Source organism: Varanus komodoensis, unplaced genomic scaffold, assembly GCF_004798865.1.
Source record: "Varanus komodoensis strain SLA01 unplaced genomic scaffold, ASM479886v1 scaffold67, whole genome shotgun sequence".
In the NCBI taxonomy this organism is placed as follows: Eukaryota; Metazoa; Chordata; class Lepidosauria; order Squamata; family Varanidae; genus Varanus; species Varanus komodoensis.
In genome coordinates, this window is record NW_025336308.1 from 2,327,494 (window position 1) to 2,353,092 (window position 25,599).

A 25,599-nucleotide genomic window follows, 5' to 3' on the forward strand; every position below is an offset into this window, starting at 1 on the left:
CTTGATTCTGCTCCTGCTTGGTTGCCGTCCTCCAGCTAGGGCGGGGAGGTCAAAGGGGGGCAGGTGAGCGCGTGGCTGGGACTTCCTGGGGCGGGGGGTGTTAAGATGTGGAGATCTCCCCAGCCGAGAGGGGCTCCGTGGAGGCACAGTCTGGCTGGGCGGAAGCAGAATGCGAAGCGGCACTCTGCCCCAGCGCCCTGGCACCGTGTGAAGGATGAGCACCCGGGGCTCGCGGGATAGGCAGCCCACGGACAACGCTTCCACCTGCGGCCACGGCAGCGGCGAGCGCGAGCGCATCCGGGGGCGTATGAAGACGGTGATCGGGCAGCTGGAAGGCATCCTGCAGGAGCTCAAGGAGGTGGCCAAGGAGCTCCGCGAAGTAAGTGCTGCTCCAGACGCGGGCGGGGAGCGTGCAGGCCGCCCGGGGTTGCGGGTGGGGGGGCCGGTGGTCTGAAGCAGGGGCTCTCCGGATGTCGGAGGCCTGGCTGTGGAGGAACTGGATCCAGGGCCAGGAGGACGGTGTGCCGGAATTCACAGGGGCCGGGATAACGTGTCGTGAGCTGTGCGGGCTTTCCTTCAGAGGGCGGCCGCTGGGGGAATTCGTCACTTGTCTCGGCCCATTTCCTAGGCCTCTTTCGCTTCTTTCTTTTAAATCTCAGCTCATCTTCTCTGGTGGCCCCAGTTGTTGGACGCGCGTCTTAACGTTCGTGAGCGAACTGCATCCAGGGTGTTGTGATTTCCAGGTGGCAGCAGTGTTCAGTGGGGGTGTTCTCCCACTCCGTGGTGCTGCACCATCGACTTGGTAGTCTGAATGTTGTGCAAATGTTTCTTTCCTGAACTTGGGCATGTGCAGTGCATTGGAGGATGCTGGGATTCTCTCTCTTTGGTCGGGGTGGAGGACTGCCATCCAGCACTCCCTCCCCATCAAGAGAGTAAGTTACTCAGTTCCCGTGCAGGCTGCTCCTGACGTGGTGGCTAGGAGAGGCTCAGGTGGGGCCGGGTGAGCTCGTGGGAGCTGGCCTGCCTGCCTGCTTGCTCGGTTTGCCTCCTCCATCTTTGGGCTGAGGCATTAACAGTCACTAATTAATTTCCATAGGTGATCAGCAGGCAGGCAGGCACCCTGCTAGATTTCCAAACATGGCCCTGATTGGCTCTTCCAGAGCCAACCAGGACCCTGGTCTTTGTTGGTGAACTGGGCAGCCCATGGGCCTCCCGTACCCAAGAGGTGCACTTGGTTTTTAAACATGCGTTTCCCCTGCTGGGCCCTGGACGGAGACTGGAGGGAAGAGAGCACCAGCCACTGGATTTTGGGTTGTTTCCTTGAAAAGTTGCAAGGGTGTGTGCCGGAATCGCATGTGTGTGTGAGGGATCATGGGAGCCCTTTGTGGAGACCTGCGACACGTAAGCAATAGCTGTGTGGTAGGTGGGAGAAGTTCCCCGTGGCCCCCCCAGCCCGTCTGCCTGTTTTGCCCTCTTGCTGTTCCTTGTCTGTTCTCCTGCTCTTTCGCATGGCTCCTGGAGCTGTAGAAGTGAAGGCAGGGCGGCCGCCCAGGTAGCACCCAGCACTTGGCTGTTTTTCCCGGCTCCTTCCACCTCCCGCCCTGCTATTCCGACTCGCCTCCATTCCCGTCTTCCGGGTGATGCTTTGCCTCTTCTGTGGCTTCAGGCGCCACTTTTGAGTGTTGCCGTGTGACCTCCCTCTCTCTGCTTTGCAGGCGGGAGCTCCGTTAATTTGCCCCGGTGTGCTTGTGTGCAGGTTTCCTTTCTCACACAATTGTTGTGCAAGGAGCTGCTGCCCCCTCCCCACCATCAGCTGCCTCCCTCTGCTCCACCAGCCCCAGTGGCACCAGCCCCCAGTGCTGGACTGACTCTGATCATGCTGGGAAATTGTGAGGCGACAGCAGAGCGATGGTTGCGAGAATGCAGCTGCTCCGGCCACGAGCAGACATTGCGAGAACAAGCATCGCAGAATCCTAGAAGAGTCGGGTTGGAAGGGGCCCAGAAGGCCATCGGGGCCACCCCCTGCTGTTGCGGGACACCAAGCCGCACCACCCCACTCAGGAGTAGTGCTGGATGATGCCAGCGGGAGACTTTGTGGTCCAGGGTACGGCAGGATGGGCGTTTCGGAGTATCCGGGTTTGCTCGTTTGTTTTTACTGAGAAATCCCCAAGTGAGAGAACCGTACAATATGGAATATGTTCTCCCTTTTTGTGATGATCTTTTTCTGAAAGGTCTGCGTGTAAGAAGCGGAGTGATAAAGATTAATTCTGGGAAACTAGCTACGGGTGCGCCAAAGCTCCCCTGGGCATCACATACTCTTGATGCCTAATGGAACCTACTGGGTCTCGATTCAGGGAACGGCTTCCGACCAAATCGCTAGGAACAGTACAGTCCGCGACTGAATGGGGTCCCTTGAAGGTTCACCCAGAGAAGAGGGGAAGGGATGGGAACGCCCCATCTAGATCAAAATTGCCTGCACCGCCGCTCCCATGTTTCTGCGGGGGACGCTTGGCCAACGATGCCTTTGCTCTTCTTCGCTCTTGACTGGTTTTAATAAGTTGCAGCCCACCTCTAGATCATTGCTAAAGGAGGTCTATTACTGTTTTAAATAAATTGTCCATCCCAGAAAGGGTATTGATTGACTCTTTTGTGCAGGCGATTGATTTTATTTTATATGTAGAACTTGCCAAAGTTCTCAAAATTCTTAAAAAAATGGGATGGATTTTTAAGTGAATGTGAGGGAAACCAAAACTGGCAGATTGGCAGTCCACGCAGAGGGTTTTAAATGAGCAGGTCTTTAGAAGCCTGGCCTTGAATCCCATGTTTTCAACCATGTTTGTGCTGCTGTGCAGACAGAGTCACCATCTTTTCCCCCTGACAAGCTCCCCTGCTTCAACAGCTTCATGGCAGGCAGATGCAATCTGTTTTTTCCGGGCTGAGAATAGCTGCACTAATTGAATTTTCAAGTGCAGGTGGGTAAGAATTTTGTTTGTTCTTTTCAATAGGAATTTGCCAAAACTTGCAGGTGTATTCGTAAAGTCAGATGGAAAGAACCGGCGATTTTAAAACTCTGAGTGCCGTAAGAAACTGGGAGCTGAGACTTCTCTCGATAAGGGTGGGAATTCCACCCAGCCATGAAAGTCCAAGATTATGTGTAATCGGCAGGTCTTTTTTAAATCATAGCAAAGGAAGCTTGTCTGTCACTTTAGGAAATACACTGTTCATGTCTGTCCGAAAGCAAGGAAGGAGAGATGCAACTCCCTGTATTTACCACTCGAGTCACTGTCAGCAAGAGGAATTGAGCCTGGTTACCCTGGTTTCTCTTGCGGCTCATGTTGGTGGCAGGGATGCCTGGTGTTGGGTTCAGCAAAGGGGAGATGAGTGAGATCCGCCGTGTTCTTTGGGGTACAGTAAACTAGTAGGGAGCACAAGATGGTCTGAGAGGGAGAAAGGTCTACCCTAGAGCCACAGAGGCAGCCTATGAAACACAAACGCAGCAGCCAGCCCAGCCCCTGTGGTAGCCACCCAGGAAAAAAAAGCAGGAGCGGAGAAGCATTTCAGGAACGTCTGTGTGTTTCTCATCACTGAGCTGCATTCCTAGAGCATCCCAGGAAGCAGTACCTGAATGTTCCTGGCGGCTTTTTAGGAAGTGCTAGGAATGGGATCTCGCTGTAGCAGGGACCATCGAGCCTGTTCCTAGAGTGCTCCTCCCCCTCCTTTCCGCTACCTTTCCCTCCTTTCCTGCAAGTGATCCAGTGTGAGGTGGCTAGAAGCATCCCTGGGGCATCCTAGGAACCAGGGTTCCAGTATCCTGGCTGTCCTGAGGGCATTCCAGAAATTGGGCTCCGAGGACAAGAACAGTGGAGTCTGCTTTCAGTCTTTCCGTTTCATCTCCCACCCCCAACCCTCCAAAAAAGGAGTGTGGACTCTCAGGATCCTTCAGCAAGCGGGTGGCTCAGCGGAGGGAGAAGGGCTGGAGCCACGATCCTTGGATGGCTGGATGTGTGAAGCTCAACTCCTGGGAGATGTGTTGGTGTCGTCTAATCAGAGCAGATACTAAGTCTCTTGGGCCAAACTGGGATCTGAGGGGTGGAGTGAGAGAGAAAGTGGGGGAGGCAGGTCTGTGTATTTAAGTGACGAAATTAGGAAAGCTGCACACATGAAAAAAGAAATTTGCAACCCATCAAATTGGGCCCTGGGAGCAAGAAGAATGCAGGCACCTGTTTGAAAAATTGCAAAAAATTTGTCACGCACATGCTTTTGCTTGTGCTCCCACTCGGGGTTTCGCACGGGGGTACTTTCCTGTTGTGTAAGCAGCAAAGAACTCCTCAAACATCCTTTTTAGGATGGCAGTGCCGGTAGTCTCCTCCCGAAGAAGCACAAACACTCAGGAAGCCGCGTTGATCCATATCAGCAAACCAGTTCTGACAGTTTTTATTTCCACCCGGAGCAGGTCTTTTGCAAAGTTAATGGCGCTTAGTTGCCCATTCAGGACTGAGCCATCCCAAAATACTTTGCATTACAACAGCCAAGTCCCAGCTAGTGAGGAACAGCGCTAAGCTCAGAGGGAACAGAGAATTCATGGGCAGCTGGGTAATTCTGCACTGGCAGCGGGAAATTCACTGGTCCTTTCATCTTTCCTGCATCCAAGAAAGTTCCCCAGCCAGCATAGGGTGCTTCTGCATTAAAGGTCCTGCTTGCAGGAAGATTCCCTCACCTGACACAGGCCTGGGGGTGTTTACCCTAACCTTACGTGACCTCATTAAGCGAGACACTCTTCGTATAGTTTGCATGCAATTAATCTGGGAAGAATCTTAGCAAGCAACTGCGTGTTCTGCTTGGACACTCAGATACCAGGCCGTTGGCCTTGGCCAAGTCCACCTGGTGACAAGCAGCCCTTTCAAGTCGGCTGAGATGCTGCCAGGGCCCATGTGCTCCCAGGCCGTCTCTAGAACAAGCCCGCTAAGCGGTGAGTAACGGCTGACGTCTGGCCACCGGAAAGCTGAGTGACCCTCCCAGGTCTCTGCTGACCTTTCGCTGAAATCCAGGACCATCTAAAACAAGATGAATCGGCAGGCTCCTCACAGAAAGCTCCAAACATGGGCGGTACGTCGGAAGACATCCCGGCTCTGATGGAGGGGAATGAAGAGCCAGAAGGCCCCGCCACGAGGCTGGGGGGCAGGGGGCACCCGCCACGGCCTCCTGGGGATCCCAAGTCCCACGGGCCTTGTCTGCCACGGGGGAGCGGATGACCTCCGTGCCGCTGCTGAGCCAAGCTGCCCGAGCGGGGCCTCTGTGGACCTGGCTTCAGTGCACAGCAGTGCCTGCCCTCCCACAGCCGCAGTGCGCTCACGCCAGCACGCTGCACCGTGGGACGCCACAGGGGATGTGGCCCAGGAACATGGCGGAGCGTGAGATTGTTCCCCCTGTGTTGGAGGAAGGGCAGTCTGGCTGCATTTATAGCCTGGCTCTGCAGCCTTCTCCCCCTCAGATTTGGCTTTCCTCGGCCTTGAGCTTCAACTTTCCTTCAGCTTCTCTCCCCTCGCCCCTTCTCTGGCCAGCCTCTTTGCACTGCCCTGTTGCGTTTCCTTTGTCCTTGGGCTCCGGACAGCGTGCACGCAACCTCCTTGAACGCTGCACTGGATGTAGAGAGGGGCCCGCGGATGGGGACCTCTCCGTGTGCACCGTGGTGGGTCAGGAAATAAGCTACCCAGTCATCTCATGGAGGGGCTTCCCGTTCACACCTGAAGTGGAACCGCTCCTTTGCTTTTTCTCGCGCGTTGATTTACGTTTCCCTTCTCGCTCCTGCTGAAAGTGACAACTGTGTTGGCAGACCAGACGCCGCTTCCCATCCTCCGCCACGGTCAGGGCCTGGCACCCTCACAGGGCGCGGTGTGCAGAAGGGAGACACGGTGGGCACCACCCTGCCAGGAACCATCAAGGCTCTTGTGCAGGGGGCTCCAAATGGCTTCCTGTTTCTGCGGGAGAAGGAAGGAAAAGACTCGGCCCAGAAATGTTCCCTAGGTGGGGAAAAGCGTCCTCAGCCCTGCCTTCTGCTGCCGTCTCCTTCCCAGCCTCCGTGTCCACCCAGTTCCCTCGCAGCGGCTTTTTGTGCTTCCCAGCTAAGCTGCTGCTCCGTCTCCCTCCCTCCTCCCAGCGGAGGCTTCGGCCGAGGAGCAGGACCCTGGTGGTGGCCATCTGGCCACTCCCCAGCCCGCCGGCCAGCGCCAGCTCCGGGTTGGAGGGCCTTGGGCAGACCACCCTGAAGAGAGCCCTTCCAGAGGGGCCGCCACCTTCCTCTCCAGCCGCTCCTGCTCCTCAACCTGCTTCATCACTGCCACCCCCTGCCTGAAGCCAGGCAGAGGGCAAGGGGCAGCGGCTTCTCCTGCCCCTGCCTCTCTCCACCGCCAGGTCTAGGCCAGGCCGAAAGGCGGGTGAACAGGAACATGGTGCTGCTGAAGGGGAGAAGTGACTCCTGTTGTCAGCAGGCCCCTGCCTGGTGGTGGACCTTTGGCAGATGCCCGACCATGTCTACTGGTGGTGCCACTGCAACTCTGCTGTGGAGCAGGAGAGAGGTGTGCGGTGTCTTGCACCCTGCCCAGAAGGTGGGGGGGGGCACATGTCCATACACGGAAGAGATGCACCCCCGGAGCAACTGCAGGGCAACCTTTCCTGGCATATCTGCGCCACAGTCTTGGAAACACGGGGATTGTTTTGCAAGATTGTGCAGGAGACACGGCAAACACCGAGCTGTGGCGCAGGGCGGGAGCCTCCCGTCTCTGCTTCCATTCAGGCCCCCCTCCATGTGAAATAGCGTGCTTGAAATTCACAACCTGCACACATGAGGGAAGGCAAGGGGCTGAACTTCACCTCTGGCTCTCCTGAGGTGCATATAGGGTGTACACCAAAGGCCCAGCGCCCCTTTCCCTGACCCAGCCCTGTTTTCCGCAAAACCAGTCATTTGGGGATGTATTGCCCCGTGCCCATTCTAAAAGGCTGGAATGGTTTTCCAAGGCTTGACTACTGGCAGCAAAGCTTTTGGTCAAAATCTGTGGGCACCCTCAGTATTTTGGCCATTCACCATTTGTCGCCGTCCCCATCCGACCCGGGAATGCCGACACTTTCAGCATCTATTAGCCACTGATCCGGACTGGCAACGTACTTCAAAGGATCGGGTTTGTCCTCCACTGGCACGCGTCTCACAGGTTAATAACTGGATTATTCCTAAAAGCTGCTAAGATCATGGAGACACCAGTTCAAAGCCCAGGCTAGCACGGCCTGTTGTTGGCCAGATTGTCGATATCCACATTTTTCGGTGCTTACCAATTCAGGGGCCGTGCCGTTGTGCCTTTAAACAGGATCTATGGCATTATTTTTCTCCCGTGTGCGAGTTGAGCATCTCCCTACCCTCATAACACATTCCGTGGATGGCATCGGTTATTTGAATTCTGATCTCTCTCATTTGTCTTCTTCCAATCTTCAATACGTCTTTTTGTCCTTTTGGGAGGGAAGGGGGGCAAGGCTCGGATGTGTATTAATTTAAAGAGTTACTCATTTTATTTATTTCTGGTATTTGCATACTGCTCCATATCTAGGCAGATTCGAGTTGGAAACAGGCAAAAGATACAAATGACACACGGATAAACACGATGCACTAAAAGCACGGTAGCGTTAAAGTGACCGCTGTGTTGCAAGGAAGGGATTCTGGAATGCAAATTTCAGCCAGTCCTAGAAATTGCAGCAGGCGGGAGGCTGCCCGACCTCCAGAGTCCATGGGGTGCCACCACATGGAAAATGCTGGTGGGGTGTCGCTGTGAGCCCCCACCCCTCTTCACCCTTGGCCACCTCCCTCCAGGAGGGTCAGTTCTGTGGGGCTTTGCACTGGGGAAACGGAGACGGGCAAGGCAGAGCTGTGCGGGAAGGTGGGGAGGGGACTGGAAGCAGGGACCTTGGGTGGCACCGGCAGGAACCAGGAGACCTGCAGCGCGGCAGAAGGCCGAGGATTGTGCTGGCCGGGGGACCATCCCACCCCCCAACATTAAGCCCTTTCCCGGACTCAGTTGGAAGCACACGCGCTTTCCTGAAAAGCGGCCAGCGAGTCTTGACGGAGAGTAGTCCTCACAGCCTGGCCTCTTGACTGCATCTTGGAGACTGAAGCTTATTGAGAGGTTGTTGTTATATCCGGGTGATTCATCCTAAGCAAGACACTTTGCATCTGATATATTGGACGAAATGAAACTGCACGAGAGCCAAGATAATGGCACCCATGAACAGTCTGTGAACTTAATACCCCTCCTGTCCAACAAGGGTTGCTTTGCCATCTGATCTGTTGATCTACTGTGCAGCTGGACCAAATCTGGAGGGCTTTGCCACGAGTGACATTTAAAGCGTGCTTTGCAATGTTCGGAGAATGAAGATTGAGCACTGTCTAGGGAGTACTTTGGGGTTTGAAAATATGCCTCTGCAGGACCTTTATAATATGCACAGGCTGAAGTGGAAGCCTCTGAAAAGGATTTGCAGCAAGACCAAGCTGTTCCCAGCCCGGAAAGAGCGGTTCCCTTCAGGTCTTCGTGGCTTGCAGTGCGTTGCTCTGGACAGGCTGCATTTAACTCATGACTAAGATTTTCTTCTGTGATCTCCATCCAGGAGGGGGCAACTTGCCGTCCTCCGTCTAATTCCATGTGGCTCTTGGACTTATTTAAAAACCCCGTGCAAAATCCAGCTTCTGGCAAGAGCCGTGTGCTTCCTCTCCCTGCCAAGTCAATCTAGTGGGTGGGGAACAGAAGGGGGTGGCAGAGAGAGAGAAAGAGAAGGGCTGCCAGAGAGAGAGCAGGGGGCGGATCCTGCTGGCTTGGCTCTGGCCCAGTCACTGCTGTGCAGCCCCCATGGCGTAGCCCCCCGGAGGGCTCCGTGGCCCCCGAAGGGAGACGTGGCCGCCTTTCCCTCGCCTTCTCCAACCCCTGCCCTTCGCGCCTCCCCTGTTGGTGCTTTGCCTTGCTCGGCAATCGCCCCGTGCCAGTTCACGGGGGGGGGGGGGGCATGTCAGCAACAGAGGAATGATTGCATTCCGCTCCGGATGCCTGCAAATCTCCTTGGGAGAAGGCGGAGGTCTGCAACTGCGGCGTGGTGGGGCGCGGGAATCGGCTGCAGTATTTATTACCAGCAATGCCGCCCTCTGCCCGCAATCCCCGTGAGAGGTGCCCAGTGCCGTAAATTGCCCCACAGCCTGTGGGTGGGGCGGTTGCCGGCCTCCCGAGTGCAAATCACAGCCCGGAAGAGAGCTTTCCCGACTAGGAGGAGTGGTGGACTTGGCATCCGTGACCCGGTGCCTGGAGCCGCGCTCGCTCCCTCTCCCGCGGCAGGACCCGACTGCCAGCGCACCGAGCCTGGAAGCCATGGGATGGATCCCAGCTGTGTGACACAAGCACACAAAGGTCCTGACGCTCCCGCGTGGGAGTGCGTGTGCCCCGTCTGTGCACTTGCCTGTGTTCCGTCCTGCTGTGCCCTCCAAGGTTGCCGAGGTGGCGCGTTGGATCCTGCCCCTCTGCATTTCAGCTGCACAGCAGCCCCGCGAAGGAGGCTGGGCTGACTGCTGGGGAGGCGAGCTGAGTGCCCAGACGGCCCTCGAGCTCCGAGGCTGAGCGGGGACCTGGACTGGCTGCGCTCTGTGCCAGTCCAACGCCCTCATCCCTGCGGCAGGACGGCGCCCGGTAGCCGCTCCAAGAGTCACGTTCTGGAAAGCATAATTACCCAGCTAACTTGCAGGCCCTCTGCTGGGGGGGTTGCCGTGGCCACTGGCTTAGGGGTCATTAACGGGGGCAGTGGAGAGGCAGGGACAATAGGTCTCTGAAAAGGCCAGTGGCCAGGGCTCCAAGTGGCGCCCCCAGCTGCCGAACCAAGAGGATACCGTTTTCTGGAGGGCTTCATCAGAGGAAGACTCCCGCCTTCCTATGCAGCTGTGGGCTTCCCAGGAGCTTCTGGTTGGCCCTGTGGGAACCATAATGCTGGCCTAGATGGACCTGGGTTCATACCTAGGAAAGGTGCTTGCAGGTAACCCACCGCCCGTTGCAGTACACAGACCTGTGAATGCCAGTTTAGCTCAAGGACTCAGTGTTCCAGTCTTAACTTCTGTTTGTGCGGAACTTTGGAAACATTTAAATTCACGTGAAAATTCATCTGTGCTCCATTCCCTTAATTGCATGCATTGTTGTCAGAACTGGAATCTATTTCTGCAAGCGGTTTCTCTCTGTCTGAGGCACGTTTGGAGCCTGTTTTCACAGACATATGTGTTTGTGTACTCGGGGCGTGTGGGAATCTACTGCAAAATTTGGAGAAGTTAGAATATCAGCGAAAGGTGCATTCCTAGGCATATAGAGATGGAGGGATCGTGCATCTCTTCGTGTTGCCCAGCCAGCCCATGTGGCTAAGGAATTCCTGAAGTTCTCCCATTTTTTCTGCCTAAACAGGTGCAGGCCTGCACCTTGAGTCGCTATTTCTGTGTGTGCTGGTTTGAAAGTCTCAAATAAGGGACTTTGGAAACCTATTTCTCCCCCTCCCTTCTCATCAGGTTCTTTTTACAAGGATTTTGGTTATGAGGACAGAAGTCTGTCTCTAAAGCTTAACAACTTCTAAACAACTTTAATAACATTCCCATATAACTTTATGGCAATTTAGATCATTTATATAGTGTTGCATAAAAGCCTGAGCTACCACACAGCCAGAAGGTGCAACTTACTGGCAAAGAGGTACCCCTTACTGCCATTTAGAGCCGGGTTTAGCCCAGAGCCTGATTTTTATACTGCTCAAGACACTTAGAAGTTAGAAGAAAGAAACACTAGACTTCCAGGAAGAGCGCGACTCCTGCTCGGTCTGCCTTTTCCCCTGTAACACACAACACGGCATATTAAGAACACAAAACTGAGCCATGCTGCATCGGGCAGAGATCCACGATCTTCTAGATGGTCTTCCAATGTTCCCAAGCAGGACATGGATGCAAAAGCGGTCACCCTGCAGTGGCATATTGCCCTTAAGCTTAGTTAGCGTTCATAGGCAGCGTGGTGAAGTGGTTAGAGTTTTAGATCAGGACTCGGGAGAGCTGGGCTATTCAAACCATGAAGCTCCCTGGGTGACTTTGGACCAGTGGGTGACACTGAGCCTCGCCTACCTCACAGGGCTGTTGTTGTGAGGATGAAAGAGGAGGATTATGCAAAACGCCTTGCAGAAAACAAGATGGGATATGCATAAATCAATGTAGCAAGGCTGCCCCTGTTCAAAGCCCCTGCTGAGGGGAATTTTCTCTTTTCCCAGCCGAGGACAGGAAAGGAGAAATCAGCAAGATTTCCACGCTGCCAGGACTCACCCCAGCAGAGCGTCTGCCCGCCTGCTTTTCGAAGTTTTTGGTGCTGCTCTGGAAATGGAGAACAGCGGCAGCAGGGCCCCCTCCCGTGTTGCCTCCACTACCATGCACATGTGAGCGAGTGGGCCGTGTAGTCCAGCTCCAGGGGACGGCCTGGATCTGCCCCCCAACTCCCCCCGCATGAGAGAGGCAGCTGCTCTTCCCTGCTGCTTCTCGGGTGCTTTCTAATGTCTTGTCCTGGTGTTATCTAATCCCTGTGCGGCAGCCAAGGGCACGGTGCGTGCGTCTCCTTCCTAGCAGAGGCTCCTCCACAGCAGCTCTGCAGCTCGGAGAGCCCCATGGGAGGCATTCCCGGTGACGCCGTCCGCGGGGCTGGCACCGGAATGTGGGACGTCGTGGCTCTTGCAAGCTGCTGGAGACGGGACTGGGGGGCGGAAGGAAGGCCGGCTGCCTCACACCTGCCTGGGGAGGAGGCCGGCCCGGCTCAGCGGTCCTCGCACTTGCTGCGGCAGCACGCACAGAAGCCCGTCCGGAGAAGGGTCCTGCTGTGGCCCTGCTGGCGTGAAACGGCGCGAGGGACCCTGCCCCCTAGGAGAGCCAGGGAAGCTGCTCCCCACAAGTCCTTTGCCCACCCAGAGTCCCGCAATGCCATTTGTACGGCGCTGTCACATTTTCATCTGCTACCACTAAGGGGTGCCTCTCTTTTGATGAATGCATCGCTTCGTGTCATCCAAATGGTTACGAACATCCTTGATGGCAAATGTGATGAGCAGATCAACAGAATGCACAGAAAACGATGAACCATCTTTTTCCCACTTTCCAAAATTATCTGGCAGTTATTTTGTGTGATGATGGGGATGGTTTTCACCCACCCACCTGAGATATTTGTCATTTGCAGAAAGAACAAGAAGCACATTATTTTCAAGGTAGCTGCGTGTCTGAATTTGTGTTTTGGGCTGCTCATATGCATCAAAGACATGAGCGGGGAAGCAGTGAGGCAGAAAAAAGAGCCAGAGGATGGTAAGGATGCGAGAGAAACCTGCAGTGGGTGCCAGGGAGTGTGGAGTCCTGTGAATCGGTCCTGCAGGATCCACAGGTGACTGGTTTTTTCTGATTCGCAGAAATTCTTCAAACATGCAAACTCGGCTTTTTTCTTTCTTTGTGGGGTTTTGCACAAAGTCACATGAACAGCTGGCTTTAGCACGAATGCACGTGTGTGCCCATGCGTAATAATTAATGTGAAATAGCACTGCTGTGGATTCGCCAATGTACATTTGTGTCCGTGTGCATTCGTACCGATGCGAATTCGTGAAAGGAGGATGCAATTCTGGTTTAAAACCTGCCGTTCCGCCAATGAGCAAGCAATGGAATGAAAAACACCTGACGATCCATGAAAAATAGGTGGAATGGATTTCACAGCGTCCGTGCATGCCTAGGGCATGGCAAGAGCAGAAAGGGGAGGTGGAGTCGAACGAGTCAAAGATCAACGCAAAGGAAAGGTCAGGTGGAGAAGGTCACAAAAACCCAAGCTTTCCTGATTTGCCTGGGCTCCTTTGCTATAATCCGGTTGTGTTTTGTTACTCGAAACGATCAGGGACGCATGTTAATATTATCTGTCGGCTTTGTCCAGCCTGATTCCCCCTTGATGTGTTGGATCCCGTCGCCCGTAGTAGGACTTGCCGTCCAACCGATCAGGAAGGAAAGAGGCTGGGCCAGAGCACCGGCTGTGAATATAAAAGCTGAACCCATAGCGCTTTCCGGGGCTCAAAGCTCTTTCCAGACCTCGATGTGAGAGGGGTGGGCCTTGCCTTGAGGACCCCTGTCGGGGGTCAGGATGAAACCTCTGGAGCGGGCTGAGGCCACCCGGGGGCCAGCGGGTGCTTTGAGCAGTGGCATCCATGATCCTGGCCACTCGTCATGCTGGCTGGGTCTCGGGGAGTGGCGCCCCAAACATCTGAGGGCACCAGGCAGATGGAGACTGGGGGGGTGGGTGGAAATCTCTACTGCGGTTCTGCCCATGACGGGCAACCTGCGATGTCTCCCGCACAGGAAGGGGGCCGAACCACCGGCCGTGCCTGTCCCGATGCCTTTCTGAGGAGTCCCTGCAGCACAGCGCAGGACTGCAGGAGCTGCGGGGTTAAATGCAGCGGAGGACGAGCCACTGCCTGTCTCTGGCTCGGCTCTGATGCATCTGGCCCCCCGGCGCAAAGGAGGGCCGCCTCCTGCTGATCCGTCTCTTCCCGAGTCCCAATGCCCTGGGGATGGTCTGCCGCCGCAGCGAGCCGGGACCCGTTCCAAATGGCACGCATCACCCGCCGGATCCTCGCAGGCAGGGCTCAGTCCCTCTGCCAAGCCGCTTGTGTGATGCTGGGGGCTCGCTTAGATTAAAAGTAAACCGTCATTAAAACCAAATTACATATATCGGGGCCTGAAGGTTCCCGGGAAACGGCCGCTGCATGGAAGCTGAGCAGTGAGAGACGGAGCGCTTTGTCCCGCGCTCCGGCGAGCACATGCCTTGGCGTGTGGGGGCCGCTCAGCTGCGCCCCCCACCCAGGTATCCCCCACCCGCCTCGAGGCACCCGTGCCGACCCCATGCCTCCGCTTGCTTCCGTGGCGAAGCCTGTCTCTTTAAAAGGGGGGGCCGGGCTCCTCTTCCAGCTGTTGCCATGGTGATCAGAGTGACCACGGCATGGCAGCATAAAGCAAATATCAAATCTTTTGAACTGCATGATTTATATTCCCAGGATTCCTCAAATGTGTTAAATGCAGCATCTTAATTGACTCTTTCCTCAGAAGTCAGGTCAAATGAATTAAAAGGCATATACAAAGATTCCAACCCGGCCATCTTTATTTTTCCCCATGGGGGTGCAGGGGTTGAAGAAAAGTCTTGGTTTCTCTTTGGATGGCTGAGGATCTGCCCTAAATTATTGCCTCTCGTACGGAGAACTTCCCCTTTCTCAGCAGCATCATGAGGTGCTGCAAAGATCTGCTGCAGATGCAGACTTGGCCGGAGGACCCTTGTCCGACGCCGAGAGAGGCAGCCTGGGCAGGTGACGGGCAGGTGACGGGCAGGTGACGGGCAGGTGCAGGTCCGGCTCGTGGGGCCCTTCCTCCACTTCGAAAGCAAAAATGAGGAGGGGGGCAGGATTTGGCCCTCAGGTGCGCGATGCCCATGCGAAGCATCTCGGCCGCCCTCTTGCACATGGAAATGCATCCCCAAAGGGACAACGCACCTGCGCATATCATATGTGGAGGATGCGTGCATCGATGGCTTTAGCGCGAATGGCGTATGGTTCAAATAGAATTACGGCTCCCCAGAGTGGGAAAGACAGCGACCCAGTAGCCCATGAGTCTGCTCCTCTCTTGCTGCCCAGCTTGACTGGCCACTCCAAGGCCCCATGATCCCCTCCAGGGGTCCTTTTTTCTTCAACCGGCCTCAGACATCCTTCAAAGGGAGGACTGACCTCCGAAAAGTAGGACGCATTGCCAGCCTAATTTTCTCATCCTGTTCTTGTTTACCAAGGACAGCCCCCAGTCTTGGTCCCCGATAAATCATTACAGCCCCACCGTCCCCCAGTTTGGGCTTGTGCCAGTGCCTGGGTGATGAGGCTCCTGCACATTTACAAAGCCCAAATCAATCGCAAACATGGCTCCTTATGATTTAGTGATTAACAGTGTTCCCAACCCTCCATGAAGCAAAACGAAGCAGCAGAATGGTATGAGTGTAGTAAAATGCAGCAAATTATTAGTTATTTGGGGTTCAAGCTTATGGTCCTGGAAAAGATCCTAGGGTTCACTCCCATGGTCCTGGGGGCCATAGGATTTTTTTTTTTTTTTTGGAATCCCTCTCCTGAGGCTGTAGATACCACTGGAATCTCAATTAGAGACTTTGTGTTCTCATCTAGCTGATTTCTCCTTGTAGCTTCTACAGAAAGAACCACGTGGATGCTTCCCAAGGACAAAACGTACCTTTGGGGGCAAGCGAAAGGTGATATTCTTGTGGCAGGGAAGGGAAAAGGCTGGAATCTGCCGTTTAATGTAACCTCCCTGGCTCCAGTCCCATCTGCAGCAGCATGACCGACCTAGAAAGGCTTGGGAGCCCCATCTGGAGTGGGGAAAACAATGACAAGGAGGCGAAAAGGACCTCCGTCTCTCCTTCTGCTCTTCCAGGCTTGTGCCTGCATGGGATATTCAGAGCATCCCTTTAGAAAGCACAGGGTTGCTCTCTTAATTTAGGGTGCTGGTATTTTTACGGCCAGGGAAGAGCGAGATTCTCTTCCTCAGGTGCATAAAGACCTCGCCGTGGCGCAGGCCCTGTGCGTCGTGCCTTTTGGGGTGGCTGATGGACCAGTGGCTGCTCCCTCAGCCAGAAAAACGCCGATAGCCGGAATTTCGCTTCCTTTCCAGGAAGGCGAGACGTCCATTATGGAAGGGTGTGTGCATGTGTCCTCATTGCACACACGCGCTCGCGGACATCGAAACGCACTGCTGTGCGGAGCCCGTCGTGTCACATGCGTGCCGCAGCTTGTGAGGGCCAGATTCGGGAAGGGGGTTGTGCCCACCCGTGCCAGGGAGAGCCGGTGTGGTGCGCTGGTTAAGCGCACAGGCCTGGGACGCAGGGGACCTTCCAGGGCTCACCTGGTGACTTTGGGCCAGTTGCAAACTCTCAGCCCAACTCGCTTCAAAGGGTTGTTGTTCCGGGGAGAAGACTGAAAGCAGATAAGCCTCTTTGAGTTCTTTAAAGGAAAAAAGGCAGGATATTAATCTAATAAATGACTAAATATACAGGATTATGCTTATGGGGCAAGGAGCATGAAAGAAGAGACTGATTATTTTCTGCTTGGCCAGAGGAGAGTATCTGCTGTTCTCCCCACCCTCAGTCTCTACCCTGAAGTCACCTGGCAGAATGAGGCTCTTCCATTCAGCCCGAGGGCCTGATCCTGCCTAATCCCGGAAGCTAAGCAGCCTAGTTGAAATATGGATGGGTGACTTCACATGCTGTGACCCACCCAGAGACCTTTGGTGGCGGGGGGTGGGGGGGAGTATAGAAATGCAAATTTTAATAATAATACCCCGGAGGCCTCTTCGGCTCCATCTGGCTCCTCCTCTGAGCAAAGTTCAGCCCTCAGCTCCACCTCCCTGCGTCTTAGCACCTTGGTCCAGGGAGCCCTGGAAAACCCTATGTTATAATCCTGCTGTTGAAGCGACGTGGACCTTTCATTCTGGCTTCATTGACCTTGAAGATTTTCTGGTTCCTCCTGGATCAGCACATTTGGCACAGCGAATATGAAACTTTGCTTATTTGATGAGAAAAAGTTCCCCTTTTGTCACAGCGCAGCCGGCTTGTCTTCTCCTCTCTGCAGAATTTCCCTTGTTATTCCTGATTTGACTGTAGCCGTTCCTCTCCTCTCCTGCCTTGCTTCTGTGTATATAATTATGCTCCAGAGAACTCCCAGAGTGTGCTATATTGCAGGCATTTCAGAGCGAAGAACGGGGCCTACTGATTTCTAACAATAAATTCCCAGCACCATCCCTAGACTACAATCACCTGCATTTGGGGTGTAGGTGGGGAAAGGAACGTACCAGAAAATTAACTCATTTTCCAACCTGTTTAAATGTATCGTGTACGTGTGCCCTGATCCACCTTTGCAGAGCTGCACACGTCCTCCAGCCTCAAACTCTTGTAGGCCAGGAAGGCTAGGAGTGTCACGAAAGGCAAGCGCAGATATGGGAGGTATGCCGATTGTCCCTACTAACCTGGGACAATCCTAGATTCCTGGTAGAGCACTGTCCTTATCTGAGATGCGTGGACATCCCAGTGGTGAGGGAAAACCTGGGGTTACGCTGTAAAGCCTTCCTTTGAAAGAGCATTCTCCAAGACGAAGCCAGTCCAGAGAGGTGGCATTGTCCATGTGTGTGTTAATGGGGATACATGAATCCGGAAAACCGACTGAGGTTCTCTGATTTCTACCATGGAGCTTGAACCCATGACCATGTGAGATGCAAGTGGGGGTTTTGGGGGGTGGGGGCGGTCTTTGGCTCCCAGAGGTGTGATTTGGGTAAATTCTGGTCAAAATCCAACTGAAAGCAACTTCGTATAGGTACCTCGATTTGAAACATGTGGTCCTGAAGTGCGCTGTTGTATTCAAAACATTTTCAGACTTTTTGTGATCCACAAGGCAACCATTTCTGCTTTTGAGCAATGATCGGTCTTCAGCCAAGATGCATGCAAATCAGAGCTTACAAACAGAAGCAAATTCTACAAAGTAAAGCTATTCAGACAGGGAGGCATCCAAATTTACCCACATACTATTACAGATTTACATATCTGCATTTACCATTGTGTTATGGTTTTCTGCCATGGAATCCTAGTGCCATGGAGGGCCATGATATTTCAGTCTGGAAAATAGGGATTTTTATTTTCCTTTGGGCTAATCTTTCATGGGTAAAGCTGGAAGTTGACCAGAAGGACAGATTGCTCTCCCCAGAGGTCTGAAATGAGCATTTCCAGAGCACTTTTGAAATTAGCCGAAGCACCTCTTCCCTGAGCCCTCTTGGAATTTGTGAGGGATGTGTGAGAATCTCACGCTTCCTTGCAAAACATGCAAGCGAGTCCTGCTTAAAGCACCGTGTCCGTCCACCACAGTCACACTTTGCCAAACAAGCGCTTGTGTTCATTGCAGTCACAATGATTCGCTCAAATTCTACAATTTGCCGAAATTTCCTCCGCACGCTGAACCAGCCTCATTTTGGCCTACGGAGGAAACCTGCATCACTTCGAAGAGCTCCACGCCGGACTTCCTTTGGTTCCGGGCAAACATCCATAGCATCAGATTGCAGAAAAGGGAACTGGTGTGCAGAATCCAGCTTGAAATGGCTCTTGCACGTCTCCAGGGGAAAATAGGCGCTCTCTTTTCAAGCGCCAGCTAACCCCGTCAGCTAATTCCCTTCCACCACTACCCCGGACAACACATAGAGAATCCTAGAATGGCGGAGTGGGAAGGGGCCTGAGGGCCTCCAGCCCCGTGCCCAGTGCAGGACTCCGAGCCAAGCTGCCCCCTCCGATTTGGGCCAAGCCCCTCTCCCGCTTCCTGTCCCCAATCCCAGAGGTCGCTGCTTCCAGAGTTACTGCAAAACCGTATCCTTATAATCAAGCATCCTCGTAATGAGGAGGGAAAAATGTTTTGGGAGGCAAAGAATTGCGGAGAAGAAGAGTTATTATTCTAATGGCGCGTTATTGAGATCTGTGTAAACGATTTGAAACGCGTTAACAGATGATTATGCTGCAAATGGTCTAAAGCGAGTGCCGGCACAGACGATGGAGCGCCGTCGTCTTTTCTGCTCGCCTCCATCCAGCCGCTGGATGGGAGCACGCGCCCGTTCGTCATGCAGGGCCTTCCCAGTTACGGACACATGTTGACCTCCTCCAGGGGCGCTTTTGGGGACGGGTCGGGTTTCTGTTCCAAGAAAAGGGTATGGCTGTTGTGCCCCCGTGCCGGTGCGTGTTTTGTTCCATCTCTTCTCATTTTGATATTTTCCAGTTGGCAAAGTCCTCTGGGTCATTTGCAGCGATTAACAGCCTTAACGTACATTATTGTACGTAACGCTAGCAGGGTTTATGTACAAACATATAAATAGATGCACACCTTCTCTCACACACACCGAGCCACATAATTTTAGCCGTCAGCCACAAACAATACTTGACCTAACAAAGACCTTATCATAGCCTGCCAGAGGCTTAAGATTTGAGAAAGGTCTGAACTTGGTGCCAGAAAAGATTATATCAGCACCAGGGAGGCCTCGCTGGGGGATTTATTCCAAGTTGGGGGGGGGGACAACACGAAGAAGGCCCTCCCCCTTGTTGCCCCCTCCTGAGCCTCCCCTGGGAAGGCGGGCAGTGGAGGACTTCGCATGATGCCAAAGGCACAACGACAGGCCAGAGACGAGCGTGAAGACCGTCCTCTGCCTTCCGGCATCTGGCTGCATGCGATCAAGTTTTAACTGGGTTCTCACTGGGAACCACTGTGGTAAAGTGGTTGAAGTGTCGGACTAGGAAGCAGGAGATCCGGGTTTGAGTCCCCACTCAGCCCTGAAACGGACTGGGTGACTTGGGGCCAGCCAGCGACTCTCAGCCTACGAAGTGCACAGGTCATTGATACGGAAACGGGGAGGGTTGATGGAAGCCATCTTGGGTCCTGTGAGGGCAAAGACAAGTGGGATATGCGTAAATGTGTTGACGATAATAATAGTAGCATACATTGCTGAGCGGGCCTGTCAAGGACTGGGCATTTGGGAGAATATCCACTCACAGGGCGGCCCAAATAACTTAACAGCATTTGGGCTCCCCCACACTGGAGGCACCCAGAAAGACCCTGGACAGCCACCTGCGTGGGATGGTGTGACGACAGCAGGGGGTGGACTCGATGGCCTGCATGGCCCCTTCCGACTCGACGCTTCTGTGATTTCTATTTCAAATCCGGCAACTGTTTCTAAAGGAGCACCCGAATCCTGGGCACACCCTTCTTTCCTCCCCTCCCTCCCCTGAAGTTTCGTGAGTCATTTGCACAAAAGTGGGCCACCTTGTAACTTTGCCCCGATAATTGGATGGAAGGGTGACGCATCTATCCGAAGAAAGAACAAAAGAAGTCAGTGGATACGGCACTGTTGATCGCCGGTGGGAGACGATGCCTTCTTTAAAGGCTCTCTTTAACCCAGGACTCAGAGACTCTCTTGGCTCTTCGGGGAGACCAGGGAAAGTTGCTGTGGCGTGAACGCATCGCAGCATGCGGCCAAGAGAGAAGGGGTTGTCCGCAGAGTGGAGCTGTGGGTGTGTGCGGCAAGGAGAGGCCAGGCCGGGGCTTCGACGGCAGTCCTTGGGGTGAGAGTAGGCATGTCCCCGTCCTCATTCGTGGAACGTCGGCGGGCGAGTTGGCACGGCTTCGCCACTTGTTTCCGCAAAGTGTTCTTCACCCGGCCCTGAGCCGGCGAGCAGGAAATATTACAGAGCAGCAAGCGCAGCAGTGGAGTGGAGTGAGATAATGGACATTTCATCTGTCAGCTTTAGGGGAGGGAGAAATAATAGCCATGAAGTGCGTTTGGATGCACTCCAGTTTTGTCCAATGAACTCTAATGCATTTCGAATGAAAGTTCCCAGACAGCCCCGGCTCTGCAGTAGGAGCAGGAGAAAAAGGCCAAGCAGCCATCTACTCGGCTTCGTACTTAAGAGGCAGGGTGCTGGCCCCACAGTAATGGGTTTTTCTCCAGAAAAAGGAACCAGAGCCTCCTCTTCCTACGTTGCAGAAGGCTACTCCTGGGAGGGGCCTGGGAGGACTTCTACTCCAGGGCAGGGATTGCCGTTCAGAGGGCAGCCAGCACGTTGCCCTGGGCCCCGGTGTGCCCCCATGGAGACCTTTCCCAGTGCCCCTTCCACTGGACCCTTCAATCCGTACATTCCATTCCCGGCGGCCGGGATTCCTGGGAGACTGGATCCTGTTCGTGATGAAATGTCCGGGCTCAGCGCCCATGTGTGGGTGCTCAGAGATGACTCGGTCCTCTGGACAGGTTGCTTGCTCTTTGCAACACCCCCCATGGCAGCCATTTTGTGATGGGCCCAAGGTTTACCCATGACTCACGACGTGACCTGTGGCGCCCTCCAGTTCTTTCTGCCCGGGGATCCTCAGGTCACGTTGCCAAGGAGAACCTTCCCATCTCCTGAAGCAATTTGCTCCACTCCCTCTAGTGGCTTCCATTAGCTGCACTTCCTTTCCACCCTCCTCCTAAGAAGAGGAGGCCACGGGTCCATCCAGCCCAGGATCGTCAGCACGGACTGGCAGCAGCTCCGCCAGGGGTCCAGGCAGCTTCTCTTCCTAGTCCGACCTGGAGGTGCCGGGGATCCAGGCTGGGACCTTCCACATGCAAGGCAGGGACTCCATCTCTGAGCTGCAGCCCCTCCTCTCAGAGGGACAGGCACTGACTTTGAGCTTCTCCGTACACTGAGACACAACTCTACCTCTTGCAGGCACGTTTGTTTTCGTCCAGGTTTTCTGGAGCACCGCGAAATAAACTTCTTCTGACAGTGCAGACACATATTTCTTTGTGGGGCGTTTAACTGCCCAGTGAGACATTAGGAAATGGCTTGGGGATAGTAAAAGTCTCCGCAGACATCTCTGCACCTGTAGTTTACGAGAGTCGAATGAGGTTAAAGGCCAATTTATTACGGCACAGGCTTTTGTAAACCAGATTCGACTTCCTCTGAGTTGGATGTCTAATGCACGTAAAATGCGGCCTTTGTGCCCATGTATGTGCGATATGTTCCCCGCGGAGGCGGTGCTCGTATTTGGTTGCTGGAATACCTTGACCGAGAGGAGCGGTGGCTGAGTTGCGGGGTGCAAGCAAGCCGCGTGGCCCTCTCCTTCCCCACCACGCAAGGTCCATGAACGCTGGCGTCTGTGTGGATCCGCATCGATAAATCAGTTGTAGCAGCTTCCATTCCCACCCAGAGCAGACCTTTTGCAAAGCTAACGGACTTTGATTCTCCAGTCAAGCTCCAGCTGCCCAGAATGCTTCGCGTGCGACAGAAGAGCTTGCCTGGCTGCTGGAGAAATGCGTTTTCCCACCTTGCTGCTGGGAGGAGAGCAGTCCAGGGCGAAGGATCGGGGGACTCTGAGGGGTGGGGGAAGGCGCCAGATTTAAGGGATCTTTAAAATGTCAGTTGTACAAGCTCGCTTAAATGCAGTGACCCACTGCCCAGAAATGTGACACTCTGCACATACGTAATGCCACCGAAGCTCCCGCTGGCGGGCGGGCGGGGGGCGGGGGGGGGGCTCGAGGGCAGTGGTCAAGTGTTTGCCCACAGGCAGGATGCTGGCCAACGGCCTTCCTCGCAGAAGGACACTGTGTTCAAATGCATCCAAAGGACGGCTGAGAACAGGATGTAGCCAAGAGGAGGACAACGTACAAATGCTGGAGCATGAGAAAGGACGGCGCATGGTGCAGGCATGCCCGAATCCTTTTCGCAGCGGAACAGCAGAGTGCTTAGCCTTGCGTGGATGGGGGCCAAGCTGGCCGGCTTCAGCTCTCCAGAGGACGACGGACTGGCTGCGCTTCTCCATCCTCCCTGCAAGCATCTCCAGGACCAGCTGGGCTTTGCCTCGCCATGTCGGGAAAGTCATCAGAACTTGTCTTCTGACCCTCAGGGACCCTCACATCCACACTGAATTTCACCTCCCCGTATGTCATCCCTAATGCACTGCAGCTTCAGCTAGGTAGAATTGTTGTTGTTGTGGTTGTTGTATTAACCGTGTTGTAGATGTTTGTGGCTGAAAAGCTGGGGATTTTTTGCAAATCACGTGAGCACATTTCATTCATGATCTGAAAGGGACCACAAGCGAGGGTACTTTTTCTTAGAAATGTTTGCTTGTTTGTTTGTTTGTTTGTTAAAAGCTTTTCTACCCTGTCCACCACTAGTGTCTGTTTGCAAATGGTAGGATTTACAATCACAGGTTTAAATATACTTTTTTTAAAAAGTGTGCATATTGAAATTTTCAACTTGCAAAAAACGCTCAGGTTTTTAGTCACTGGAGGGCATTTTTGGAAAAAGTGCCCAGAGAAGCATACTTTTGCCATTTATGCAAGCAAATAAATGAAAAAGGTGAAGAATGAAGGCAGGAAAGGGATGAAAAGAGCTAAAATGTGATTTTAGAGAATTTAGATGCTTGGAGATCACTAAGAAAAGAGCTTTGTCCAAGTAGGGAGCCCTGCATTCTGTGAAGTGGTGCTTTCCAGTTAAAGTGGCCTGGCCTGCTTTAGCAATGCAAAAGAAACTTGTTTCACTTCGTGTTTTACCAGTATTTGCATTTCTGCACTGAGCAATGCAACCCTCAGCTGTCGTACAGGCATTCCAAGTTTGCAATGGAATCCATGGATTCTGCTGCCCTCCAAAAACAATTGTGTTTGGCAGGTTACATATATGTGAAAAACGGACCTGGGAAGGACATGAAAAATGGACACGTCTGAAAAGTGTGCAAAACTGAGCTTCATGGGGAAGGAATGCGTGCATTCCAAAGGTGTGTGACACGGCTGCATATTTGGGAAATTCGCAGGAAAACTCGCGTGCAGTTTTGTGCAAAGAGAATCCAATGAGGATTTTAGTTGCGAGCTTTTGGAGGACCAAGCGCCCTCTGCGTTGCTGGTTCTCCCGTATCTAGGCTGCCTCAACAGCTGTGGACTTGGCTTGAGTGCGGCTGTGCCGACAGCGGGACTCCCGGACTGGAGTTCCAGGACAGGCAACCGACCTCCTTCGGCCGTGGTGCCGCCCTGTTCCCCATCCCTGTTTGTGCTGGTGCTTAAGAAAAGCACCGGTCTCCTGGGAAATCCCAGGAATTTAAATCCCTCTTAATTCCTACAGGAATTATGAAAAAGACATTCTCATTTCCTGTTCTTGAACACCAGTGTTTCTTGATTGAAAATGGGGCCTGTTTGTTTGTTTGTTTCCTACTCTGTCACATCCCAGCATTTAAATCCTCTTTCACTTCATTAAAGGTTTATTTTTCACCTGGCTAAGGCATCCTTTTTAGAACAGCTCCATGAGAAGATAAGAGCAAACTTCACAACCCTTTTCCAAAGAAAAGATTAGAGAATTTCATCAAAGGAAGAAATACAGTATCGGCTATTAACTAACATGGTTACGAGACAACCCAATGCACCGGTTGCTTTTCTAATTATTTTTAAGCAGGCATTATAGGAACATAAAAATCTGCCTTAATGAGAAGACCAGCAAATGATATTGTTTTCAAAGCTGAAAAGGATTCACGAAGCTTGGAATACTCTATTGTCAAAAGGACAAGCACATTCTCGGGTTTTATTGATCACTCAATAAAACAGCTCTCCCTGTTTCAGTTCTTCTGCATTGCCCCTCTGTTAGAACTTTGCCCAGGATAAAAACCTCCAGGTAGCGCAGGAAAAGATACCGTTTCAGCTTGCCTTTCCATCCTGCATACTACCATTGGTGCAGAAACTTTTCCATATACTGATGCAAATTTATCTAATTTTGTTCTTTAGAACCAAGACACGACCCAAAAGTTGGTTATCCTTCGAAATTGAGACGCCTCCAAATTTTTCAATGCCATCCTCTCATCAAAAATGCATATACAAAACAGAACTATTAGGGAAGAGGGTGTTTAAAAATGCATTCTCTTCTGAAAAATGACTTACAAATGTGCGTAGATCAGACAAAATTGTACTAAAAACATGTATTAGGAAAATGCACACAAAATTAGTGCAAATTTTCACCCGAACTTTAAAATCTCTCTCATAGTTTGGAATGAACTGAACTTAAGATTGTAAAAATGAGAAACTTAAAGAAAGAAAAATTAATATATCCATCCATCCATCTATCCCTCCTTGCCACTAGATTGGGATGCAGTCCAATAAAGACCCGGTGATGACTGTTGGAAAATGGGCAACATTTCTATATACGTCCACCTGCCATACCGTCAGTCCTTTGATTGTTCCCTTCTCCGATTTCCTGAGAAACTGACAAGGTCAATGAAAAGCCAAGCCAGTTCCACTGATACCAATTTCTTTTGCTCCCACTCCGGGAATTTGGGTGGTTTTTATTCTATTTGATCGAATAGCTTGCCACTTATTCTGGATGCCCTCAAAGCAAATGCATATCCCACAATAGAATTCTGCTATAACGAATTATCTGGCATCCCTCCCACCGGCTACTCTGGAAGCGTGAGGATGCGGTTCACGTTGGCGACGCTGCGATCGGCTTTGTCCTCAAAATGCACGGATGGGGCCGTTCGATACGGAAGGTTGCTGAGGCCAGGACTTTAATGCTCGCCGTGGAACAAATGTTCCCCAAACAAGAACACGATGAGGTCTGTATTACAATGAGAGTAGGGAGCCGATTTCAGGCAGACGCACAGCCCTCGCTGTTTGATTGGGATTTGCACCTGGGCTCTGGCGGCTGCCAGCGGGGCATATCTGGGTCGTACCTACAGATGCCAGTGCCGCAGCAGCTGCACCCCTCCCTGCATTGGCACGTCTGCCAGAAATGTGGGAAGGAAGCAATTTTGCTCTGCAGAATGCCAGGTTGCCACCAGATTGCTGGAGATGTTTCCAGCTATACAGAGTTACAGAAAATATACCGGGCTTCTTGTGTCTGTGCTTCGTGCCGTACAGTTTCAGGAGACTGGCGTGTGTTTTTCACTAGGCTTTGGAAAGAAATTCCTGTAAGC

At 53.0% G+C, this 25,599-nt stretch overlaps 1 protein-coding gene across 1 annotated transcript in view; it reads left to right on the forward strand.

The window, feature by feature from the left end:
- The first annotated feature begins 214 nt into the window (after window positions 1–214).
- INSYN1 (inhibitory synaptic factor 1) overlaps window positions 215–25,599 on the forward strand; it is a 49,670-nt gene continuing 24,285 nt past the window's right edge. The window contains exon 1 of the mRNA XM_044450640.1: window positions 215–379. Within this exon, the coding sequence (XP_044306575.1) occupies window positions 215–379 (165 nt within the window). The remainder of the gene's footprint in view (window positions 380–25,599) is intronic.